We start from the raw sequence: 27,932 nt of genomic DNA on the forward strand, positions 1-27,932 counted from the left end.
CATGTCACACATCACTGTTGGGAGAATTAAACACTCTCCCTGCATCTGCACTGGGAGAGGACAAATGGCAGCTCGTGCCTGGTTTCTCCTGGACTCTACCCTATACATCTTTTCCCACTGCTGATTTTAATCTGTATTCTTCCACGGTAATAAACTATAACCAAGAGTATAATAGCTTTCTGGGTCCCATGAGTCCTTCTTGTGAACCATTAAACCTGAGAGTGGTCTTGGGGATCCCCAACACAGATGTTAACATGGGACAAGAATAAAAATAGTAAGCAATTTGTGCAAGAAACATTTAAGAGGCAATGAGCTCCATAGTTGCTATTCTGTCCATTGTCAAATAAAGGCATCTAGTATAACCAGTGAAGGTAAAGATGTTTATAAAATATCTATTTTGATGGCACAGTTTAACTTTGATTTGGCTATGTCGTCTCTTAAAGAGTTTTGGTTATTTTTTAAAATTCCACAATAAACACAAACATTTCAAAAAAGGTTAAAATAAATTTTTATTAAAAAAATTGTATTAAATGTTAGAAGAGATTTATACACAATTCACAAATGCTTTATAAAACATTGCCAATCTTTCTCCAATTGTAATTGTTTTTATGCAGACTTGGAAATTTTGCAGTGAAATAAGGTCTACAAAATATTTCTTTTAGAAAGCATCACAATGATAATTTTAGGCAAAATAGTCTTTAAAACTGAAATATTTGCATGCAAGTGAGTGAGCTCTCAAACACCCGTATTCTTTATCCCAGTGACAAAGTAATGCGAAAATGAACATTAAACTGACTTACTGAGGAAACAATGAACAAGTATTCTGTAAACTTCTCAAATTCACTCAAATTTTTAAATTACTTTCAAAAGCAGTGCCATTACAAGGTACTGACAATCACATTACGTACTCAAAATGAATGTTAATCAAACTAACATTCAAAAAATAAAAATACTGTTGCAAAGAGGCACCCCTTGTTGTAAGGTATGTTAAAGGAGTGTTTATTACACTGAAGGCTTATGGTACGGGCCGTAAACCCTACAGGAGACAGTCTCTTCACACAGAAAAATTATAATCCATCCCTTTTAGAAGTGAATAATATCTCTTTAGTAGTGTTGCTGGTTGAAAAAAAAAAAGTTACAAGTTCGAAATAAGATGGCAACATACAAAAAGTGGCCCATAGTTTTGGTCTTTGTCTAAGAGGTACATTCTGTAATTTAACAAAGACTGGCTTTAAATCTTCAGTTCAAAAGCACACTTCTTTTCCAAAAGGGTGACTGACCAACTGATGCCATTTCAGAGAGCAGAATCCTAACCACCAACTTGAAAGGGGTATGGCTCAATGAAGACAAAAACAAAAACAGTAACTGATTTACCTCAAAGATTAGGAAACAAAATCAATGTCAAAGTATTTGAAATCATAAAAATTCATTGCTTTAAAAATTTCCCCCTGAGCTGTGGATGCTTTTTTATATATAGTCTCTAGTAAAACAGATGCATTCTATAATACCAAGTTGTAATTATAAATCCTATGATTCTTGGTGCTGAAAATAGATAAGTTATGTCTCAAACAGCACAAAGTGATAACAATTACACATTCTGTGGAATTCTTTGGTGAGATGCAATCCTGCAGAAGTCTCCTTATTTTGTTTCCCTCCTCACAATACCCTTAGAATCTTCAAGTAATTTTCAAAGGAGAAACCACAAGTCCATAATGAAGGACCAGCAGACCATCCTGAAAAGAAAAAAAGTGTTCTGCAGTTATTTAAAAATCAGTTATGTAAATGATCAAGTCAAAGATAGTTTATTTTTCATAACCCAACATGAATGTGAAATTCTTTGATTTAAAGAGAATAAAGAGTCCAAGATAAATAAACTTGCTTGTTCACTCACTTCATTACTAAACACTCTCTGTTAATGTGCCTTTTTAATGACTCTCAGAAGAAAATTCTGAAACTACCAGGTATCCACAGTTAGTCACGGTTGTTTATGGCAAAACATTTCTTCAAAAAGAACTAAAAGATACACATTTCATTCTGCACAGATTACTTAATATATCACCCAAGCAGTGGACTTCTCTAAAAAAGACTCAATTATCATAAAATATCATGGATCTGCTAAGAAAACAAAACATTTATTTCTTACATAAATGCAGCTTACAACTAAAACAAGTGAGAAAATTTTGGAACTCTTACCCATTTAATGTATCACACATTTTACTTCCTCCTTGAAGTCTGTTCAGTACAATCTACCCTTTCTTTGATATCCAGAGTCATCATTATGAACAGTAACTACACTGTGCTCTAACACAGTGATGTCCTCTGGGGTCGTGGGAAACTTAACCTGACAGTAAATGACTCCAGGTACCTTGTTTCTGAGTCTTTTTATGTCTCCTCTCTTGATATCAGGTCTTAATTCTTTGTGCTGTCACCAAGGCTGCTTAAAAGTGTGCTTTTTAAGGTGTTATTTCTAATCTACTATGAACTGGAAAACTAGCTTAAAAGGAAGGCTCACTGGGGAAGTATGCCATGGGCAATGGGCCTACTTTGAGCAACATATAGAGGGAGTGGTGGCATGCACGCCTTGCATTTCCGACCCTTCGCTAGCTATCGCTCTCTTTCTTCTTTATTAAGCTTTTTCGTGGCTCCACTTCCTCATTTCTCATTCACTATTCAACTCACTGCAATCTGGCTTCTGTTACTGGCAACTTCGGTGAAAACTCACCAGAATTCTAGAAAGGGGCTCACCAATTCAAATGCCCACAAAGGCCAGAAAAGTTACATAAATGACTATGTGAGTCACGCATGTAGTCAAATAGGGTATGTTGAGACCAGTGGTAAAGCAGAGAGCAGACGCTTAGCTGAAGGAACTTAAAACTCAAAAATTAGAATGAGCCAAATCAAGTACAGTCCCATACCATGCTTGCCCACAGACCATCAGACCTGTTCTAGACTAACTCTAATCAAAGTAAATGAATTTGTATTCTAACACTCACAGAAGGATCCTATTAACATTTTTACATGAATACAAATTACATTTTACATAATGTCAATTTTTTTGCATATAGTTATATTTCACAATTACAAGCTGTTTCAAAATCTCAAAACTTCAATACATGTATAAAATTGCATTTTATGAAATGAGATAATTCCTTATAATTCAAATTTAACTCTATGTCTATTATGTTTATATTCCATATAAATATACAGAAATATATAAATATTATTTATATTTTATATTTAGATGTCTCCATTCATGGTTTTCTTAAACTATCCGACCAGAGTGAATCTTCTAAAAGGTAAGTCAGCTTATGTCTCTTCTGTCCTTGGCACAAATCTCTCCAATCAGTAGTTTCCCACTTCACTCAATTAAAATCCAAAGTTCATACTACAGCCCATAAAGTCCTGCATGGTTTTATTCCAACTGCTCAGATCTCAGCTCCTACCATTCTCTCCCTCACTTGCTACCTCCTAGCTTTCCCACTGCAGAGATATGTTATTCATTTAGCTAAGAGGTCCTGAGATTACATGACACATTATTATCAATGAGGACTTTAATTAATTATATTTCAGGTTATTTAAGTTCTGGGACTTGCTCATCTCTGAATCTCCCCATGTCTAGAATAGTGCTCCATAAATACTTTTTGAATTGAAGTCATATTTTCTACCCACTCCACTGACTTTGAAATTTTACTCCTAGATTCTTACATTTCTAATCAAGCTTAACTTTTAAAAAGACAATCGGGACTTCCCTGGTGGCACAGTGGTTAAGAATCCGCCTGCCAATGCAGGGGATGCGGGTTTGAGCCCTGGTCAGGGAAGATCCCACATGCTGCGGAGCAACTGAGCCCGTGCGCCACAACTACTGAGCCTGCGCTCTAGAGCCCATGAGCCACAACTACTGAGCCCACGTGCCACAACTACTGAAGCCTGAGCGCCTAGAGCCCATGCTCCGCAAAAAGAGAAGCCAGCGCATGGTAATGAAGAGTAGCCCCCGCTCGCCGCAACTAGAGAAAGCCTGTGTGCAGCAACAGAGACCCAATGCAGCCCAAAATAAATAAATAAATTTATTTTTTTAAAAAAAAGACAATCATTTTCTAAGATTTCTGAAGTTTGACCTTATAAAAATTTTAAGAAATGTTTTGTTTATATCTCTAAGTATGCTTTACTTATCCAAGAAACAATTTTGCTTTTGTATTTTATGAAGAATCTTTTGAATTATTTGTTACCAAAATGTAGACAATTGGTATGGTGCTATATTTCTAAAAACATGTAAGAATAATCAAATAATCACCCAAATAAGTATTCAGCTACCCTTTTGTTAAGATTCTAAGCTTTAAGCTCAAAATTTTTAATAGGTGAACCTTGATTCTACCACTAACTAGCCAAGTGACCTTGGGCAAGTTACTTAATCTCTCTACACCAGTTTCCTCATCTATATGATCCACCAACGGATTTTAGAATTAGAGGGTAAAGTTCCAGGAGAAACTGGATCTTTCTCTTCATTAAAATTGTAAGTCTTATCTTGTTTTCATGTATCCTGACCAGATTTCACATTATATTCCCACTCACATTATAGGCTAATTAAAACATCATAACGGTTACCATGGCTTCTTACCAATTGAGCAACGAATGGTATGTGAATCTCTATAGCCTAATGAGTCTCTACAAATTTTTCTTAAAGAAATGTCCTTGCAGATACATTTGCCCGTAGTCTTCAAAGCTCTACTGCAATACCGGACAGAGAAAGAAGAAAAAACGGCCTCTGGAATCATACTGCCTGGGGTTTGAGCCCTGGCTCACTCACTCACTCACTGTGGGTAAGTTACATGCCCTCTCTGTACCTTGGTTTCCTTATCTTTAAAACTGGGAAAAAAAGAATATCTATCTCATAAAACTATGAGGAATAAGAGAGCTAATCGATACAAATCATTTAGAAGAATGCCTGACACACAGTTAGCATTCAATAAACATTAGCTTTCTTATTTACAGTCCAGATAATTTCAAGAATATTATAGAATATTTGTTAAAACTTTATTGATAACATGGAACATCTTTCTTTCATTAAATAACTTGTCCATTAGGCATAAATATGGTAAAGTCCAAGGCCTACCTGCATTGCTGCATCACCTATTGCACGTCGAATTTCCCTTAGAGTTTGATAGCGCTCTAACAAGTGATCACCACAGATGATATCTACCTACAGGCAAATAAGAGTGTAAGTTTGCTTTCCTGCTTCAGAAAACCATATGACAAAATGAGGAAGATCAACATAATTATTTTTAGACTAGTCTTTGCTATTTTAGACTGATTAAACACTCTCAAGAAAGATTTTAGAAACTTTTAACAAATAAAGTAAAATGGAAGGAGCATTAGAGGACATAGCAGGACAGACAGCAGGCATTCAAAATGATTTCCTTGAATCTCTGAGAACAAGTTAAATCATACTTGATATGTTCAGCCCAAGAAGGCACAGAAAAGTCTATTATTTAGAAAAGTTTCATGACACAATGATTAATAGGGCTTATAACGCTTAAAAAGGCAATCTTTAGTTATTTGAATAATTTTCTTAATGAGGAATATCTCATTTTCCAACAGTGGAAAGTCTACTACTGACATAAAGTACACAATAAGGGAACTGTTTTACAGATGGAACAATCTTAACAAGGTCTTTTCAGCCCTTTTAGTAAGGTCAAAGCTCTAAGATAAATCTACTTTTATATAGAATGCTCTAGAAAGAACGATATGGTTGTACAGTTATATACTATATTGTAATATGATTCCAGTATACTCACTTGCTAGAAATAGAAATGCAAATCCTTATATTCTCTTTCACTGAGTACTCCTTTCCCATTGCCTTAAAATGGGAACAGGTCCTCAACATCTTATTAATAACATATCACTTAACAGGCTCCCCCTCCTAATGTCCCTATTTAGCTTACGGCATGAAATTTCTCCTTGCTCCAAGCCAAAATACCAGCTCTAACTCCTATTTCTCCTTTTCCTTTCTTCTCACGTGCAGTTACCAAGTCCTGCTGCTTCCTTCTTCACCATGCCTTTTAAGTTCATATCATTCTTTCAACTGCTGCTCTTAGGCTTAAACCACTGAAACCGTCTCCTAACCAGATTTCCGACCTTCAAATTCTGTTTACTCTAGAACTCCTATGCACTGCCAGCATGTTAGTTTCCCTAAAACCTTCAGCATGGTTGGGTAAGAATAGTAAAAGCAGTTGCATTTAACTGAGCGGCCTCTATGCACAGCATTTGTTACACTATATATTTGACGTATGTTATCTCATCTCATTTTCACATTCCCGTGAGCTAGGTATTGTAATTCCCATTTTACAGATAGGACGCTAAGAAGTAAAGACATTAAACTTTCCTAAGGTCACAAGGCTAGTAAGTAGCAAAGTTCAGATCGGAACCCAGGTCTGTCCCCAGGTCTATCTTTCTCCAAAGATAAGTGCATGTGAGGGGTTGGCAAACTTTCTACAAAGAGCTAGATAATAAACATTTTAGGCTTGTGGGACTCAGGATCACTGTCACATGTGCTCAATTCTGTCACTGTAGCATGAAAGCAGCCATAGTATGGCTGTTCCAATACAACATAATTCATAAAAAGATGGCAGGTTAGATTTGGTCCATAGGTCAGTTAGTCAAGCCCTGTGGTATCTCACAATGAATAACCTCCGATTAGTAACAACTTTTGTTTTATGCTTACCAGTTTTAAAGTTGGCAAAGCAAGACTTGTTTGCAAAAGGACTTGAAAGCAATAATAGCAGATCTCGTGCACTAATAGCAGATCTTGTGCACAGAACTTAGGTCCATGAAAAATTAAAGAACTTGGAAACTAACATTATGTTTTTATTAAGTATCCAACTATCCAGAGACCACTCTTAGTGGGCTTCACCACATGGTATACATTTATGATTTGGTTACTACAATTTTCTTTTCAACTTAATCTTAACCCCCAGAGATTAGCCATTTGCTAACAGTTTGATGCATATGCTCCTAAATGCAATGTGTGCATGTGGGGATTTTGGTTTTGTTTTTCTAGAAATGGGATCATGCCACATATTTTGTTCTACATATTTTTAAAACACACACAGACACACGCAAACAACAAAAACTTAATATACTATGGAATCTTTTGGAATGCATAGTTAGCTCTCTGTGTTTAATAGCTGCATAGTGTTCCATTTTATGAATATATAATAAACTATATATCCATCCTCCTGATAAACATTTAAACTACTTCTCATTTTACATGCTGATTTTTAAGTTACTTGACTGTAAATACTTCATAAATTAGTTCATTCAAACAGAATCACATCTCTGAGGGTGCCACAAACATGACCCACATATTTGATAATTTGCTAGAAGGACTCACAGGACTCAGCATGATCACAGCTATGAGTAATTACAGCAACATAGCAAGGATACACAGTCAGATCATCAGTAAGGTAAAAAGATGTAGGTAGAGTCTGGAGAAATCCACGCACAGGCTTCCTATGCTCTTCCCTCCCAGTCCAAGAGGAGATAACACCCACATACTCTTTTCTCTAGCAGTGGAAATGTAGTCAATTTGTGCAGTGTTTCTGCCCAGGGAAGCCCATTTGAGGCTCAGAGTTTAGGGTTTTTATTGAGGGATGGTCATGTTGGCATTCTCTGCCTAGCAACTACCAAATTCCAGGCTCCCAGAAGCAAAGCAGTTACTCATCATAGACCCATTGTTTGTACAATCTAGGTACAGGGAAGCACCCTTAATAGTTAGGTAACTTTTCATATTAGCACAGGGAACTTTTTACAAGCCAACTTCCTAGATGCTAGGCAAGGGCCAACCTTGTAAGCCAGCCCTTCTAAAGGCAGCAGCCTCAGGACTGCTTTGTTAACTCTTTTCTGCATAATCTTTCTACCCTTTGGAGTATTAAGTCTTAGTTAGGAAGAATAACTACGATATTTCTGAATCTCAGAGCAGAAATCGTAATGTGAAGATGGTCTTAAGGGAAGAAAAACCCTTATCTTTTTAAAAGCAAGATCACACTAAAGCTTTCAAGACAGGATTTTTCACTGATTGAGCCAGTGCCACACTCATTCCTCTTTGTTCATACATACTTTTCTTTGATAGAAAGTTCTTTTTTTCTTTGTCTGTCTGGCAAAAAAAAAAAAAAAAAAAAATCCATTCTTCAGATCCTTTCTTTGACCTCTCCAGAGTTAAATCATTCACTCTGTGCTCTTGTGGCACTCATCATAACCTATTGTCATTCAGTTGTTTACTTTTATATCTTTCCCACACAACTGAGTCACCTGGTGGCATTTTCTGTCTCATCTTTGTACTGGAGGCCAAGCACATAGATGCTCAATTTAGTACCAATAGATAGTAAATGAATGGTAGGGATACACCATATGACATGTTAGGGTCTCTGAAAAATGATTTGGAAACAATTCAATGATAGGGTTAAGGTCATATACTAAATAAATAATGAAAAAAGGAACCTGGGCTTCCCTGGTGGCACAGCGGTTAAGAATCCACCTGCCAATGCAGGGGACACGGGTTCAAGCCTTGCTCCAGGAAGATCCCACAAGCCACGGAGCAACCAAGCTCGTGCACCACAACTACTGAGCATGCGCCCTAGAGCTTGTGAGCCGCAACTACTGAGGCCCACACGCCTAGAGTCTGTGCTCTGCAACGAGAAGCCACCGCAATGAGAAAGCCAGCGCACTGCAACAAAGAGCAGCCCCTGCTCACCTCAACTAGAGAAAGCCCGCACAGCAACGAAGACCCAACTCAGCCAAATAAATAAATTTATTAAAAAAAAAAAAACGAACCTATCTTTTAAGACGGAATTAATTATGGTAGGATTAACAACAAAATCTACTACCACATCTTTTATATAGAGAATATTTAGTGATCAATGTGGTAATCATTTCAAAACAGCAAAATAAGGTCAAATAATGTACAAAGGAACACAAGAGTTATTAAAAAACAAGATACAATAAGACAGCAATAAATTCAAAACACCACTAAATCAACCATGGTGATCCAGAGGCACTGGGCTCTTATGTGAAAGAAGTCTACTCAGATAATTATTGATTTCTGATTTGAATTAACTTAAATCTCTTAAGAACACGTCTACATTTTTTTTATCTTTCAGAACTGTCTTCCTTTTTTATTTTTATCTGCCACAAATAAACAATACTTTTAAAGGTATTTTATCATTTAACAGTCCCCTAGTAATCATTCATTCCTGCTAGTAAATAACCATTTACGAAGGTCACATATCTGTAAACAAAGAATACATTTTCTATTTGGGACTAAATGGTTTTAAGGAAGGTCAGCACAGAAGGCTCAAGTGACTGGGTTGACCAAGAATTTTATTTTGTTTAATGGTTAACTAGCTCAATGTTTTGTTCATATTAGAAGTAACTCTTGTTTACTGTCTCTTGGATTTAGAAGGCTTAAACAATTTTAGTCACAAATGGGTCTGCATATTTGATAATTCTCTGTTCCACTATTTTAACATTTTGGTGAAATAGTAATTTATGAATGTTACCAGCTATATAGTACCTGAATTAGAAAAAAATATATTTACCTAAAGAGCGAAGAGCTGAGAGACAAAATTAAAGACTGAAACAAATTTTACATCATTTTATTTCAAAATGTTAAAAGCTTTGAATTCTGTGATAGGAGGAAAAAATAAACCCACATTTTTACAATAAAACCATTTTTACAATAAAACCAATTTAGAGCTTTGGCAACCAAATTTCTTAAAACACCAGTGTGAAACTTATAAATGGCTCTGATCAATATCTAGCCACAGAGGAAGTAATCCATATCCTAAAGAAAGCCCTCTTGGGTGCCACTTCTTATTCTATATAATCAGGTGCAAGTCTTCTGATTTCTGCTTTTAGAAATAATAGACTATTATGGGATTACTCACAATTCTTTGTTCAGGAGTCCCTAAACAGCTATCTATTTCTAACCAAAAGGCTAAGAATAACCTCAAGTATGCTTTGGCTACAAGGTGATAGATAAGTCATTTCCAATTTTCAGTTGCCATGAGATACAGCTAGCATTATGTCAAAGTCAGTAAGAGAAATCACATTTAATTGAACTTAATATATATTTAGTACCGGCAGATACTGATACTAAAAACATTAGCAAAATTTCAGATCTACAGCAAATAGACATTTTAGATAAAAATTATTCTATAAAATTTTACACATGATGGAGAATAACAAAAACCCCTTTTAAATTTGACTAATGAAAAAGCAGAGCTATATAAACGTGCATTTTCACTGGCCCACATTATTAAACTATGAGTTTACTTACACTTTATATGCAACAATACATGAGGTTTGAGATTTCCATCTTACAACAAGAAAGTATTATATAGCTATAATGAGAGATCTTTTTCAATCCTTAGGAAACTAACAGAGTCTATATTAGACAGCTGTTTCACTTTTCTAGGTGTCTTGAGCTAAACATTGATAAATCCAAGGATGTCCTCTGAAGAGAAGTGAATGGATGGAAAAGTAAACTTTTGCTCTACTATCAAAAAGAAAAGAGCTGGAGCTGAAGCTCTAGAAGCTCTTTAATCGTTCTCACACCCTCAGCTTTTCTCTGACACCCATAGATGGTCACCAATGGCAGCAAGTCAAATGTGATTAAATTTGGGGGTGGGGATCACCGTGTACCAATATTCAATTAACATTTACAATATCTACAATGTCATAAAACAAAAGCCACTGCATGAAATCCTAGAGACGGTTCTTTCTTCAATATGTTAAAGGTAATCTCACAACTTCCTGTCTTTTTACACACATATACTCTACCTGACAAGCTGGATCAAGACCCATTTTTCTTCTGAGGAATTTTTCTACATGTCCAATAGTTGCTTCTCCTGAAACTCGGACAAACTTCTTTTCCAATGGCTACAAAAGTAAACAAACAAACCAATTTCAGATTAAATATACATAAAATGTATAAACCTTAAAGCACATTTTATAGCAAAGATAATTCAATAGATTTATGAAAGAAAAATTACTATGAAATTTGAGTTAATTTATCAAACAAGAAAAAAAAGAATTCCTGCTTAGCTTCACCTCTCCAAAAAGTATGTCAACAATTTTTTTTAATAGAATGGCTTACTGATTTGTTTTACTTCCTCATCAAGAATAAAACTTAGAGTAAAATTTATTGACAGCAAATACCCAAGATTCAATGTCTCAAACAACCTGGTTTCTTCAACAAAAAAACTTCAGGGAAAAAAAAAAAACCAACCAAGGCTGAGGAGGAACCACTAGACTAAAAAAGATACAAGGCCTATAAATAAGGGATATATCAACAAATTACAATATATGGATCTTATTTGGATCCTGATTTTTAAAAATCTTTAAAACAATTTTCATAAGACAATCTAGGAAATTTAAATAGCATGTGGATATTTAAGGAATTACTGTAAATTTTAAAAATGATAGTATTGGGACTACCCTGGTGGTCCAGTGGGTAAGACTCCATGTTCTCAATGCAGGGTGCCCAGGTTCAGTCCCTGGTCAGGGAACTGGATCCCATATGCATGCTGCAACTAAGAGTTCTCACGCCACAACTAAGGAGCCCATGTGCTGCAACTAAGACCTGGTGCAACCAAATAAATAAATAAATATTAAAAAAAAAAAAGATCCTGCATGCCACAACGAAGATCCCACATGCTGCAACTAAGACCCAGTGCAGCCAAAATAAATAATAAATAAATAAATAAATATTTAAAAAGCTGCTTTACACATTCAGATACAAGTTATAAAAATAAATAAATAAAAATTATAGTTCATTATTATGTTTTTATAAAACATCCTTATCTTTTAGAAACAATTATTTACTGATAAAATGATAGTTTGGGATTTGCTTCAACATTATATAAGAGAAGTGTTAAAGGTATTGATGAATTGAGATTGGCCATGATTTTATAATTATTGAAGTTAAGTGATGTGTACATGGGCATTCATTTTACTATTCTGTCTACCTTTGTATGAGTTTGAAATTTTCTTTTAAAGGTGGAAAATAAAAAGATTATCGGGGCTTCCCTGGTGGCGCAGTGGTTGAGAGTCCGCCTGCTGATGCAGGGGACACGGGTTCGTGCCCTGGTCCGGGAAGATCCCACATGCCGCGAAGCGGCTGGGCCCGTGAGCCATGGCCGCTGAGCCTGTGTGTCCGGAACCTGTGCTCCACAACGGGAGAGGCCGCAGCAGTGAGAGGCCCGCGTACCGCAAAAAAAGAAAAGAAAAAGATTAACATCTAGACGTATATGGCTGGAATCTGATCCAACAGTCTAAGGTGATAGGTAGAGAGACCATAGGGTTTTAAAGTAGAAACTAATGCTTACCTAGCCACTCTCTCTCTGAGGCAATTTTAAGGATACTACTATTAATAAAAATGAAAAGCTGGGGTAATAAGAACTAAAAGGGTACCTTTTAGGAAAATGTGAACAATGTTTTTCTAGCACTAGCAGAGAGGGAGCCCAGAATTGCTACCAAGAGGACCCAGGCAGGTTAGGCACACATTTCTTCCATGTAACAGCACTCAGCTCTCTTATCTGTAATTTGGTTTCTTAAGAACTTCCCTAACAATAGATCTATCCCTTATTACCACAGTGCAGCAGATAGCATGTTAAGTGCAGATATTCCAGAGACTGCCTGGGTTTAAACCCTGGTTCTGCCACTTTCTAGCTGCAAGTCTTTGGACAAGTTGCTAAACGCTTCTGTGTCTCCATTTCCCCATTTGTATTGTTAACACAGAGATACTAATAGCACCTACCTCATAGAATTATCATAAGGAAAGTGTGTTAATATACGTAAATAACTATTAATAATTCCTGGCACATAGTAAGTACTTAGTTATTACTAGTGTATTGATTTATTCTGTTCTTTATGTAAAGGAATCTAATTAGAGGACCTAGTTGTCATCATGGATACTGATATAATCTAGACAAAAATGGCAAAGGTTCGTGTTCTTTAAACGCAGGTTTAAGAATCATCTTGAAAATCTAAGGCAGTCTTTCTCACTAAGGAGCAGATACAGCAGTGCTCCAGGTGAAGTCTTGATGAAGGTACCGCATTGTAGGTGGCACTGCCTGATTAGCATGAGAATCCCATCATGTGCCTTGAGAAGTTATTCTGGGTAATCTAGCTAGATGCCTGCCTGGCAACCGGTGCATTTCTGAAGGTTAATTTCTGGGGCTTACCATCTCAATAGTAGGCTTAAGGTATACCAACAGAGGACAATTCAATATTCATCATTTCTAGTTCTTGGTGAGCACTTCACCCCCAAGTGTTTATCCAACTTAGCTAAAGTTATCAATACTGTACTTTTTAGACCACCCAGAACAGAATTATGATATCTGCCAGTAACTGAAAGAAAAACATTGGCCTTGGCTTTCAAAGTTGGCTTCTCACGTGGTTAACCTTAGTCTTCATACCCCAGGCTCACAAGTTAACAGAATTTTTTTCCGATATAATTCAGATCCAGCTTTTTTAACAATTTGCTTTTTTTGTTTTTTGCCTTTTTTTTTTTTTGTTAAGCTACAAAGCAGGTTCTCACCTAAATGGTCAACTCATTTTTTTTTCCCTGCTGCATCTAATAGCCTCCTACCATCTGCATATAAACAGGAAAGAAAAATTCCACAGAAGAATTTTACTTCTTTGAAATTAAGCACAGCAATCTTCCCTACCATCTATAACACAGGTCAATTTGAGAAGAAAGTTGAAACAATAAGGTAGAATCTATAGGGAGATTTAAGGGACATTCAGTTATTTTCTGACTATAGAAAATGCATACCACTAAAAATATTGGGTCGGCCAAAAAGTTTGGTCGTGTTTTTCCAAGTGAACTTTTTGGCCAACCCAATATCTTTTAAAAAGATGGTATCAACTCATTTTACCTTGAAAAAATTCCTACCTCTGTCAACTGAAAATAGTTACCAACCCAGTCACAAGGTAAATCCCTAGCAACCAGATGGTGAATTTGAAATACCACCAAAAGACACCTTGGAGAAATGACAGATTCTGTGTCTGGGGCAAGAGATGTACGAGTTGAGCATGGAACATCTTGTCATATGAGATAGCAAGGAAGCTATTATAGACCATGATTATCTATGATAAGACAATTTGAACATCAATAAAGATAATAATTAAAAGGGGTTTAAACCACAAATATATTTAAATGCATGAGTTCATATTAAAGTAAAAACAAAATCAAAAATACCTAATTGATTAGGACTGGAGCATGCTAATGAACCAACTCATTATTTTGAACCTTATAATTTATTCTTTCTTTCCTATATGAATGGTACCACTGGCTAATCAAATAGAAGTTCCTCATTATTGAAGTATTTTAATAAAAGGAGGAGGAATGACAGCATCATTTTCCAAACCCTATTAAGTTAATGGGCTTAGACATTGAGTACCAATTGTTGCTAACAACACAAAGACACAAACAACCAGACATTAATGTGCCTCCAGATGGACAAAAACACCACCGACTATGAAGTATTCTTGGTCCCCTCAAATCAAACCTGTCTGATTGACACTCAGACTTAACTACTAGTTTATGGGAAAGACAGAGGACAGAAGAACACATTAAATCACAGCACAGAGATGCAACATCAAAACCCCATCTGTAGGAAACTATAGCACAAATGACCCAGCTTTGTCAACAATGAATTGCAAGAAAAAAGAAACAGAAAACTTACAGATTTAAAAACCTATCAACCAATCACAATGTGTGAACATTATTTGGATCCTGATTTAGGACGATGTTAAAAAAACAAAACAAAACACCCACTACGGCTGAGATAAAAACTTGTACACTGACTAGATATTTGGTAAGAAACTTATTTTCTTTTTATTCACCACCTCCAACCTTTTGAAAAATCACAAACTTACAAAGAAGTTACACTAGTAAATGAAGATCCAGATAGCCTTCACCTACTTTACAAATGATTAACATTGCTATATTTGTTTCACCTCTTCCAATGTATGTAATATGTGTGTATATACGTGTACATTTATTATTTAAGTTACTTGCAGACATTGAGATATTTAACCCCTAAATATACCAGCAGTTATCATCTCAGAATAAAGGGGCTCTCCTCTATAACTACAATATAATTATCAGGAAATTTATAACATTAATACAATGCAATTATCTAAATGGGTCCAAATTCAAATTTCTCCAGTTGTCCTAATAATGTCCTTTACAAGTTGTTCTTATTTCAATCCAGAATCTAATGAAGGATTACACACTGCATTTTGTTGTCATGTTTCTGTAATCTCCTTTAATCTAGAATAGGTCTGTCTCTTTATTTTTATCTTTCTCAACACTGACATTTTGTAACTTTTTTTTTGGTATGCTACGTGGTCATTAAAAAAAGAGACTCATCTTTTAAGAGTACTGAAACACTTTACAGATGAAATGGCAAAATGCCAGGGATTTCTTTCGGAATAATATTAGAAAGAAGGGACTTCCCTGGTGGCACAGTGGTTAAGAACCCGCCTGCCAATGCAGGGGACACGGGTTCGAGCCCTGGTCTAGGAAGATCCCACATGCCGCACAGCAACTAAGCCTGTGCACCACAACTACTGCGCCTGCGCTCTAGAGCTCACGTGCCACAACTGCTAAGCCTGTGAGCCACAACTACTGAAGCCCGCGCCCCTAGAGCCCGTGCTCCGCAACAAGAGAAGCCACCGCAATGAGAAGCCCCCACTCGCCGCAACCAGAGAAAGCCCGTGCACAGCAACAAAGACCCAACGCAGCCAAAAATAAAAATTAAAAATAAATAAATTAAAAAAAAAAAAAAGAAAAGAATCCGCCTGTCAATGCAGGGGACACGGATTCGACCCCTGGTCTGGGAAGGTCCCACATGCCAGGAAGCAAATAAGCCCATGCACCACAACTACTGAGTCTGCACTCTAGAGCCGGTGAGCCCCAACTACTGAAGTCCATGCACCAAGAGCCCATGCTCTGCAACAAGAGAAGCAAACGCAATGAGAAGCATGTGCACCAACGAAGAGTGGCCCCCACTCGCCACAACCAGAGAGAAAGCCCACACGCAGCAAAGAAGACCCATCACAGCCAAAAATAAATAAATAAAAATAAATTAAAAAAAAAAAAAAGAAAGAAAGAAGGGACGTGTGGGAATTCCCTGGTGGCCTAGTAGTTAGGATTTGGCGCTTTCACTGCTGTGGCCCGGGTTCAGTCCCTGGTGGGGAAGTGAGATCCCACAAGCTGTGTGGCAAGGCCAAAAAAAAAAAAGAAAGGAGGGAAGTGGATGGAGGTATAAAAGAAATTAAATTGGTCATTAGTTAATTGGCAAAGCTGTGTGATGGATGCATGGAGGTTCTATTCTGTCTGCTCTTCAGTGTATTTAAACATTTTCATAATTAAAAGTGAAAGAAAAAATTTTCTGAACTATATGACTGCTTGGTGAAACACTTTTAAATTATATGTAACAAATAGACTTTATGATTTTCATGCCATAAGTGTACATGGTGAATAGTTTAACTAGGCATCATCCTAGTCAGACATATTTATTTGAACAATAAATAAAAGACAAGGTATAAAAACAGCTTTTTAAGTAGTAGAGAATGCTGAGCTATAATATCAAAAGCTAGAACTCCCTTATAAATACAGAATTAAAAGAAAAATGTTAAGATTGCCAATGTGTTAGCTAAGAAAATATTAAAAAATGACTGTTTTAGCAAAATAAAAATAGTCAAAATATGCAGAAATACGATCATTTGTTTCTAAAACAATATATTCATTACCTCTTATAGACATAAGCCTGCAAACTAACATCAGTATCATTAGTTAACACTGAAAACTTAGTGCCTCAAAACTATAAGAACAGTGTAATAAACTTCTATAAACCTACTTTATCAACCCACAGCTAATCTTGTTTTAAGTATACCCCATCCATTTCCTACCCCAACTGCTTACTGGCCCCCATTCCCCAGTTTTGTTTTGAAGCAAACCCCAGACACATCATTTCATTTGTAAATACTTCAGTATGTATCTCTAAAAAATAAGAACTCTTTTTAAAAACATAATACCACTATCATACTTTAAAATTCCTTGATATCAGAAAATAGACAGTAAATGTACAAATTTCACCATCTCAATTTTCTTACCTAGTAGAAAATAATTTTATTATTTTTAGGGTTGTTATTACAGAGAAAATCAAAATAAAACAAAGATTTCACACACAAAATGTAATAACCAGTGATGGACTCAAGCTAAAATTCTAATTTATGCATATATTATTTTTATCAGATATATTTTTGTACTCTCAAATGTATACACTAAATATACTACAAATAATGCTTCTATTCGAAGTTTCTATTGGATCTTGGCTTGTTTTTTAAAATTTAACGGCTTTATTGAGGTATAATTCACATACCATTAAATTCACCATTTTAAAGTATACAATTCAATGGTTTTTAGTACATCTATAAAGTTGTGAAACTATCACCATTATCTAATTTCAGAACATTTTCATCACCCAAAAAGAAACTCTTACCAATTAGTAATCACTCCCAATTTCCCCTCTCCCCCAAGCCTCTGGCAACCACTAATCTACTTCCTTTCTCTATGCTTTTGCCTATATTGGACATTTCATATAAATGGCATCATATAACATGGTCTTTGGGTGCCTGGATTCTTTCACTTAACATGTCTTCAAGGTTCATCCAGGTTGTAGCATGTATCAATATTTCATTCCTTTTTATTGCCAAATACTATTCCATCGTATGGATATATCATATTTGGTGTACCCATTCATCAGTTGATGGATATTTGGGTTACTTAAAATCTGGGGCTATCATCTCATAAATTTTTTAGTTTATTTTCAAATCCAATCCAAATAAACGCCATACACTGATGTCCCTTGAGTCTCTTTTAATCAGTATGTTCTATCTACATGTTCCCTCTTTACGTCTTTCCCTTTTATTTGCTGGAGAAACAGAACTGTTTGTCCTGCAGTTTTCCACTGTCTAGATTTGGCTTATTATATATTCTTAATAAGTTCTTTAATATTATTAAAGATAATAATTTAATATTATTAAAATTATATTCTTAATAATATTCTTTAATAAGTTCCTGTGTCCCCTGGATTTCCTGTAAATTAGTAATCTAGGGGTATGATCAGCTTCACATTTCTTTTGGCAAGAACACTTCATAGGTGGTAGTGTCATATTTTTTTGATGTATGAGGATCAGAACTACATAAATATTCTAAGCGCATATGTGCTTTCGCGGAAGCAATAGGCTAATATTTTAATTTAATTTTTAGTTCTTTCTTCACGACATTCTTACACTCTGTTGGCTCGTCTGGCTACTACAGGTCACTGGACAGGTGTCTTCAGTGAACTCTAGGAGCATATGACTCTACACTTGTCCCATATAGAAACTTATATGCTACTTTCCCACCCAGTACACTATGAAAGGACTTCCTAAAGTTAATCACCATAAGTTTGGTTATTTTACAACTTAGAAGAGGTAAAAAGTTACCAAACCTAACACTGCATTCCCTCCATCACAATGATCTCTGGGAAAAACCTATAATATACTTCATCCAGAAAAGTACTCATTTATTCCTATGCTTCAATTCAATTCCTATGCCTCCTAAGCCATTATAGTCACAAAACAAAACACTATGCCCAACCAGGTATAATTCACCATATTTTATTTTATTTTTTATTAGGTGTTTTTTTTAAAATTTATTTTCATTTATTTATTTTTTTTGAACTTATGTATTTATTTTTTTGGTTGCACTGGGTCTTCATTGCTGTGCACGGGCTTTCTGTAGTTGCGGCTAGAGGGGGCTACTCTTGGTTGCGGTGCTCAGGCTTCTCATTGTGGTGGCTTCTCTTGTTGCGGAGCATGGGCTCCAGGCGCGTGGGCTTCAGTAGTTGTGGCTCACGGGCTCTAGAATGCAGGCTCAGTAGTTGTGGCACATGGGCTTAGTTGCTCCACGGCATGTGGGATCTTCCCAGACCAGGGCTCGAACCCGTGTCCCCTGCATTGGCAGGCGGATTCTTAACCACTGCGTCACCAGGGAAGCCCCACCCATATTTTAGTATAGACTTTGACAAAGTCACTGAAAATCTAACCAGATCAAAGTCAACTATTTCCTTATATATTTATAATCCCAAGTAACTATAGGCCTGATTTACCCCTTTTAAAAAAGTCACCTTTTCCTGGATGATTCATACTATAGGAGCAACACTGTGTACAATGGCACCTGTGATGCTGAAGCCTTTAAGACAACTCTGAACTTAAGTATGTTACAAAAGAGTTCATTCTTACCTTTAAAGTTTCAGTAAATGATTGAAGTAACAAGTTGGGGCAGGCTAACTTCAACCAAAGATGTTACATGCAAATGAAATTTTAAGCTCATATTTAACTCTAAATGCCAAATATGCAAAAAATGCTTTGAAACATTTTTTTAATCACCGAATTAACACAGCATTTGGTTTCAGTTTTAAAAATTACTCACTTATTTTTCCTTAGACCACTGTTCTGAATTAATAACAAATCCCTACTTAATAACTCTTTTCTCATAAACCTATTATAAGAGAGCATTACTGAATGTACTTCATATTTCAACAAGTTTTATTTACAGAACAAATTTTATAGACTGTAACTGAAGACAGTCTCCATATGACTGCTAATCTTAAATTTGTGTGCTACAGGGTCCTCTTGTAAAGTAAATGAAAAATAAAAGTAAAATACCTTAAAATGTCCCGTGCCTTCATTAGCACTGAAAAACGAAAGCAAAATTAATCAATTTTGAACTATATGTTTAATTATATAACACAGAAAAATAACATAAACACACATATTTGAGGAACATCAACTTAATTTTAAAACACGGTCACCTACCCCTTTATGAAATAAACAAATGTAGTTAATTGTCATATCTGCCACCTAGTGGTAAGGCAAAGGCAGTTTTATACAGTATTTTACATTGCTTTGTATATTTACTTCCAGGAGTTAAAAGTATACTCTTAATATTTATATTTCCCCCACATGTAGCATTCTAACATTTTCTAGCTTAAAGTAAAACTTCTTTTTTTCTGTCATAATTAATGTGTTTTTTTCTTGATAGCAACGTTTACAAGATAGAGTCCTTACAAGAAAGCTGCTACATTTCCTGTTGTTTTACTTGTAACATAATCACCTGGGCATGATTTACTCAGTTTGCTTTTCCTCTAAAAGTACAAAGAGATTTCTTGATTAAATCAATTACTTTTATATCATGAGGAGACAAGGAACAAACTTTTTTTGACCAACTACTATGCACCAGGCATTATATTAGGTCTTCATATATTATGCATGTGTTTCATTCAGTTCTCACAGTAACCCTTTAAGTCAGGCATTAGAATCACCATTCTACGGATAAGGAAAATTAAGCTCAGAGAGGCTGAATAACTTGCTTAAGGTCACACAGCTAGTAAGTAATAAAGCTGGGTTTCAAACGCGGGTGTACATATAAAAGCCCACATTCTTTGGTTTTTTCGGCCATGCTGCACTGGATCTTAGTTCCCCTGACCAGAGACTGAACCCGGGCCAGGGCAGTGAAAGCGTTGAGTCCTAACCACTGGACCGCCAGGGAATTCCCAAAGCTCACATTCTTTCTTCCCTATCATGTTGTGAAGAATAGGCAAGATCACAACTGCATCATCTAGAGTATTCTTATAATACAAATATAGAGAAATATATTAATATACAATATAGATAGTATAAATACCTATAGAATATGTTATACTGACAAACATAAAACATAATTTATGTATACACTATATAGATGTAAATCTAAGGTTATAATATCTTAAGAGCTACAAAATAAAATATCCTCCGGAATTCCCTGGTGGTCCAGTGGTTAGGACTCCGTGCTTTCACTACCAAGGACGCAAGTCGATCCCTGGTTGGGGAACTAAGATCCTGCAAGCTGCGCAGCCAAAATAAATACATAAATAAAATATCTTTTTCATTATAAGAATTATCTCTATAGAATCCATGATATATGGGCATCTTCTGCTTGAATATCTAAAGAGATAGCTTCTTAACTTACAAGTCGGTTCATTCCATTTGTGGGCAACTTTGTTAGATATTGCTTGCTTGCACTGGATCAAATATGTTTCTCCCTGTAACTTACACCTATTGGTCCTAGTTTTGCCTTTTGGTACTCTTGTGAATTAGAGTCAATCTTTCTGCTACTACACACGACATAGTTTTCACACCTTTTACTATTCTGATTACACCTCAACTTACTAACATCTCTCTTCAAATGTAGTGCCTAGAGCTGAACATAAGACCCCAGTTGGATAACATAGCATACAGTGGGATAGCACCTCCCTGGTTTACTAAACACCACTGAGTTTAAGATTGCATTAAATTTTTGCCATATCTTCTCTCATACACTTATTTCATGTGAGTCCATTTTCTTTACTAGGCAGATATTGTACACATTACAGCACCACAGACTACTTTAACCTTTATTTCTGAATGACCCTGCATTATTTCAATATTCATATACTGATAATAGTTTAGACATGTTAGAAATACCATATGTTGATTCTTTTAACAATCCTGTGAGTTGGTGCTATAATCCCCAATTTAGAAATATGGAAACTGATGATCAGAGAAGTTAAGCTACATCCTAGGGGTTACATACCTTCAGTTACACTCTTCAAAGTCTATGCTCTTTCTATATACACTATACTGCCTAAGGTTTTATAATCTTCTACTTTACACATAGAAACTGAAGAACAAAAAGGAGAAGTACTGTACAAGACTATCTTAAGATCACAAAACATGCATACCAAATTTAGGGGGGCGGGGAATCTCATATTCATTCCAGTGGTTGAAAAATCACTTCCACGGGCTGAACCTACCTCAGGATTTTTGCTAATCCAATTCAAGCAGGGTCACCAGCTGGACCAAATTTGCCCTTGTATTTGCATCAGGTTAAAACTCACCTGCAATTTGTCCTGCCATGAAAGAGCTTCCTATGGGTTACCCTCAGTAGCCTGACTTCAGTGGTAACACCAAGCTTTTCAATGTAGTAAACATGTGGGGATTTAACTCTGAGGACTGGCGGCTTCTTCAAAAGGGCTCTTTGCCACATTGGAAGCTTTCTTCCCCATAGCCATTTGAAAACAGATAAAAGACTATTTTATGACGTGGACAGACTACTCATCATAATCTTCAACATATAAGGTTCAATTCTCTTGTTTTACAGATAGGGAAGCTGAAGCTCTGAGAAGTTAAAAATACAATTTCCACGAGGGCAAGAGCCATGGCTGACTTATTCCAATTACATTCCCAGCAGCTAGCAGAGTGCTGTGTTGGTACACAGCAGGACCTTAATAAACATCTTATGAATAAACAGACAGCAATTACCTCAATTTTACAAAGCTATATAACAAAGGAGCTAGGACTTAAATAGAGATCTTCTTATTCCAAGTGAGGGCTCTTTTTTTCTACAGCAGGGAATGTGTTAACACTGTAACAACTCCAGTAAGTGGTAATAACTGCTTTGACCAGAGTACTCAAGTCTCACTCATTAGGAAAGCCTGCCATGATTAAGTATTGATTTCTCTTTTGGACAGACAGAGATAATGTAGCACACTTGTCACATATTTGCCATCTTTGCATTACTGCCACTTTTCAAAAAAGGTATAAAAAAACTGTCAGTTCCAACTGTGCGTTAGTGTAAAAGGTTACATTTCCTGAAAATATTTTTTTAGAAATATAAATTCCTTTCAATTTTCAAATTTTAATTAACTAGACTTACTAAAAATCAAGTTACATGGTAAAAAGTCAAATACAATGAAAAGTAAGGCTTTTTCCAATTCTATACTCATACACTCCAGTGCCCTTTTCTAGAAGCAACTGCTATCAACATTTTCTTATATGTCCTTTCAGGAATGGTCTGTGCCTGTGGGGAAAAATATATATATATATGTATATATGCCCACCATCCGCTTTTAAAAAAAAACGTAAAGAGCACATGCTATATATTCTCTTCCGCATCTTGCTTTTTTCACTTGAGAAAGTGAATTTTGGCAATTGTTCCATATTAGCACATACGTTACTAGCACATGTTCATTGCTATATACCATTATTTTACCAGTTCCCTTTTGGACATTTAGGTTGGAACACATTCTTTAATAACAGAAATTGCTGGTTTAAAGTCTGGTATTACATGATTTCTTCTCATTCTTCTAAAGAGATCTTTATTTCATTATCATCAACCACTACTACGTGGGGTCTGTGGAGGCGTAAGAAAGGTTTCTCGCCTCTCAGGGATGCTTAATATCAGTTGAGAACACAGGATGACTACATAAAGAGATAAATACAACATAGTACAAGCTAGATACTAAATAAATAATACAGGCAACCTAGAGTTATAAGGAGGAAGTGACTGAGAAGTCAAATAGTCATCAGTGACATAAAATGGAAGATCTAGATCTTCCAAGAAAGGCATTTTAGTTTATCCTGCAAACTATGGAATTATTTTGAAAACTACAGTTTGATACAGGCCAACTCTATGATGACAGTCGGCCTAACAATATTGCAGGATAATGGAGTACACCATATGCTACAGTGTTTGAAAGAAGCAATTTTTATTAATTAGGGAGATATCCAACTACTTTGGAAAATAATTTGGCAAAACCAAGTAAAGCTGAAGACGAACATATCCCAAGACACAGCAAATCTACACTCTTAGAAAAATATCTCATATATATATAAGGAGATACGTAAAAAATGCTTAAAGCAACAGTGTTTATAATAGGAAAAAAATTGGAAACAAAGTGTTCCACAGTACAAGAAAAGATAAATTATGGTATATTTATTTTAAGGGAATACCAGGCAATGGTGAAAATGACTGAACTAGTTATACATTTTAGCATGGATGAATCATACAATGCTAAGTGAGAAAAGCAAGTTAGAAAACATGGTATGATACCATTTAAAGTTTTTAAGTGGCCAAAAACAATTCTACATATTGTTTAGAAATAGATACACATGTGGCAAACACATAAAAAAAATGCATGGGAATGATAATCATTACTTTTAGGAGAGTAGTTATTAACCTCTAAGGGAAGGGGGGAATGAACAGGAAGAGGTAGCCAAGTGCCTTCTGCCATATTAGCATGGTTTAATTCAAAAGCCAGATGATGGAGATACAAGTGGTTATTTTACTACTCTTTAGTACCTTTTTCTAGGTCTTAAATATTTCAGAATTATTTTTTAAAAGGATATCAGAAAAGCTCGATATGACCTTAGTTCAGGATGATTTTGTAACTGTTGGGACTTAAAAAATTCTTTATTTTAAAGTTTAGAGGTAGAGGTTTAGGGTACTCACCCAATAAACTCTAGTAATAAAGACATGTCAAGTTCAGGTGGAATACGAAACACTGATTCTAAGACTTTCTTAGATCTTCCTTTGCTCGAAGGGACTGGCTGTGGAACAGCTATTTGATAGCCAAACAAAAAAGTTGAGTTAGAATATAAATATCATAAACTGAGATCTTTGGAAAATAATTACAGAAATTTAACTATGTTGACTATTTAAAAGATCATAAAGCACTCACTCTCCCTTTTTAAAATAATATCAGTTAATCTGTCAAAGCCAGTGAAATTAGTGACAAGCCTGGGGAGCACTCCACAATGGAAGGCAGACATGTATGGCTGGTTTATCAGGGCCACAGAGAGAGCTCAGCATAACAGCAACAATAGCTGTAGGTAGCCCTTAATAAGCACTACTATGTGCCAGGGCTCAGGGCTCATGCTTAGCACTTTACATGCACCATCTCATTTAGCCCTTATTATAATTGCATGCCATAGGTACTAATGCTTTTTTCTTTTAAATTTTATTGGAGTATAGTTGATTTACAATTTTGTGTACTTTAATTGTAAAGAAAATGAGATTACAGTTTAATGAGATTAGGCAATTTGCCTAAAGTCACCCACATAGTAAGTGGAAGAATGAAGATTTGCACCCAAATCTAACTTCCATACTGTGACATTACCATCATCATAAAAACTAATATTTGAGCAGTTACTATGTTCCAGGCACTGTTTTAAGTGCTTTGTATTATTCAATGTATCCTTACAACAATTTATAGTGTTATGATTATCCCTGCTTTAAAGAAGAGGAAACTGAGACATTGAAGTAATTTGCCAAAGTCATACACCTAGTAAGGTGGCAGAGCTAGGATCACACTCAGTATAGCTCCAGAGCCTGTACTCTTTAATCCTTATAAATAATTAAATTGGATTACAGTAAATCATGACCTTCAAAATCTTTCTCTCTCTTTGATCATAAAATAACCAGCTATCACCAAAAAGAACCTCAAAGGGAGTAAATTTTATTAAGTTAGTATTCTTTAATCTATAAATACATTATGGTATACACCCAAACTTACCAGGTTTAGGTACTTCTAGACCTCTTTCTTTATAGAAATCATGCATTTGCTTTTTTTCTCCTAAAAAATGATAAAACACAGACTAAATTACACTTAAAATGTAACTAGCAGAGTCAGAAGAGATTCTGGGATTCACAACTATGTAATAAAATAAACTTACTTTCCTCTAGATTGATCACTAATTTGTACACTATGTCTTGTAACTGTCGGTCCAACCTAATAAAAGGAAAGGATGGAGAATACCTCAGAATTCAGAAAAATGCATTTGGTACAGAGTGAATGATGTTCTTTGTAAGCAACTGTTTTCTCTTAGGGGTGACTATCTCCTTTCTCAGAGCTGAGTTACTTTTAGGTAGCACTCATGGTTCTCATCTGAGAGAACCTCAAGTAATTGTATGTGGTCATAATTACAAGTAATTATAGACTCTTGAACTATTTGCTAAATTGTTCCATGTGAACTGGTCTTATTCCCTTAATAAGAATGTGAGCTTGAGGGCAGAGACTGTATTTTGAAATTCTGTGTATCATCTGCAAAACTCTCTTCTATGAAGGTAGTAAAAACATAATAGTATTTGCTAAACAAATGAAAGCAGGTCACCTTTAGTGTTTTTCTTCCCTTAGGAAACTGAGCATGAACTGAAAATTTAATAAGCCACAATGACCTATGACAGACAGGCTTTTCTAAAGAGGCCAGTTATTTCAGGTATTAGTTTTAAAAATAGAATTCTAGATACACAGAAAAGGATAAGCCTAAACTAGCCTCATCAACTTGGCTGATGAAATTAAAATCTTCAAGAAAAGAGATCTGTGCCTTTTTTTTTTTTTTTTAAAGTTCCCAGTGGATATTACAGTGCCTGGTACACAGTAAGTGCTCTATATGTATTTCTTTAAAGAATATGTATTTCCCTTTCTCGTCATTTTGAGATAGGTCAAGAATTTATTACCAACTACACAATTTCAAGCTTTCAGAAAAAGTATACCTAAAATATAAATTTTACTTATATATTCTTCTTACCTTATGTTGTAAAGAGGTTGTGTCTGATGTACTACTATGTTGCATTTTGGACACCTGTTGCTATAGTAAAAGTGTCTTACAATGCAGCTTTTACAAACTGTTGGAAAAAAAATGTTGAAATTAGGATACTTTCAAGACATTTCAAAAAATCAACATATTATTGGGAAATATGATGAACTATATGCTTACATGTATGAAGACATTCTGTAATGGTAGTTGCATCTATTAAGTAACCTTTGCAAATGGAACACAAGATGTATGGGGTCAGCTCAGAGAGATTTATCAGGCGCTGCAAATGCAATGGAAATAGTTTTAAAACACAAGTCCTTGCCTTTTCAAATTCTTAAGCGATAATCCCCAAATTTTATTATCAACAATGTGTAGCTTACTTTGCAACATGGAAACATGTTACCTTACCTCCAACCCTTCAAACACTCTCATCAAAGTTACAATAACACAATATAAACCAATGTTCCGAAAAGATCTCATTCTTTTGCAGATACTTGCCAGATGAGGGGCATCTTACTATATGAATTATCGCGAAATGGACAAACTTTCCAGATACTGGTGTTTAATATTAATTCTGAGTAACTAGGTATATTGTCTAACTTTATGAAGTATGCGCTGCCCCATTAAAAAAAAAAAAATCTCCCAATTAGAGACTGACTAGGTGGGGAAGGGTTTCCCATCCTCTCAACACCCTGTAGAAATGGACTGTTTCCCTGGCCCACTGTAAGCTCCTGGAGGGCAGCAGGCCGGTACCCTTGGCGCCTACATCCCTGGCACGCAGTAGCTTCAATAATGAGTGAGTCGGACCCAGAGAGCTTAAGGGACTGCAGAAACGTTACATTATGAGTCGGCAGGGAACCGGGCCGGGACAGAAGGCCGGTCCGCGCCACAAGCAGGCAGCGCAAGGAGAGGTGAGAGTCCGTGCAAGTGCCAAAGGCTTCAGCGGCGAGCGGGGAACCCGGCCCTAACTGAGGAGGCCCGGCGTGGTCAAACAGGGGCCATCAATACCTCCTCCTCGTCCTCGGAGTCGGGCCGGCCCCCCTCCAGCCTCAGCGAGAAGTGGCTCATCTCTTCTTCCTCTTCCTCCTCTTCTTCCTCCTCCAGGTCCTCATCCTCTTCCAACTCCTCGTCCTCGTCCTCGAAGCGGCCCCTCAAGCGGCCCAGGCTGCGCTCCGGCTCCAGCTCAGGGGGCCGGGAGCCCGAGCAGCCGGGAGCCCCCGCCTCGGACAGTGGCGGCTGGCCCTCCTCACCCGCTGCGGGCGCCGGGGTAAGGGCAGGAGGGGAGACGGGAGGCGGGGGCGGCATGGCTGCGGCTCCCTCAGCCTTGGCAGAGCCCGCGGTGCCTGCCGTTATCACAGGGACCCCCTCCATGCCAGGGGTAGAGACCAGGCGAGGCGAGACCGAGACCAGGTGGCTGGATA

General features: G+C 36.3%; 1 protein-coding gene across 2 annotated transcripts; it reads right to left on the bottom strand.

Moving 5' to 3' along the window:
* Positions 1 to 587: 587 nt before the first annotated feature.
* On the bottom strand, positions 588 to 27,932 carry PCGF6 (polycomb group ring finger 6). 2 transcript variants are annotated; one of them, XM_029201265.1, is made up of 10 exons: positions 27,520 to 27,932; positions 26,692 to 26,791; positions 26,503 to 26,599; positions 25,648 to 25,703; positions 25,488 to 25,547; positions 24,425 to 24,533; positions 19,783 to 19,810; positions 10,834 to 10,932; positions 5,111 to 5,197; positions 588 to 1,733 (listed from the first exon to the last, which is right to left on the bottom strand). In XM_029201265.1, exons 1-10 carry the CDS (start codon positions 27,880 to 27,882, stop codon positions 1,677 to 1,679), a joined length of 1,056 nt encoding a protein of 351 aa, XP_029057098.1. In that variant the 5' UTR covers positions 27,883 to 27,932; the 3' UTR covers positions 588 to 1,676. The 2 variants fall into 2 exon arrangements, with proteins under 2 accessions (XP_029057098.1, XP_029057099.1); XM_029201266.1 differs by lacking the exon at positions 5,111 to 5,197.

The sequence above is a fragment of the Monodon monoceros genome, unplaced genomic scaffold (assembly GCF_005190385.1).
Source record: "Monodon monoceros isolate NGI ecotype Baffin Bay Population unplaced genomic scaffold, NGI_Narwhal_1 Super_Scaffold_4, whole genome shotgun sequence".
In the NCBI taxonomy this organism is placed as follows: domain Eukaryota; kingdom Metazoa; phylum Chordata; class Mammalia; order Artiodactyla; family Monodontidae; genus Monodon; species Monodon monoceros.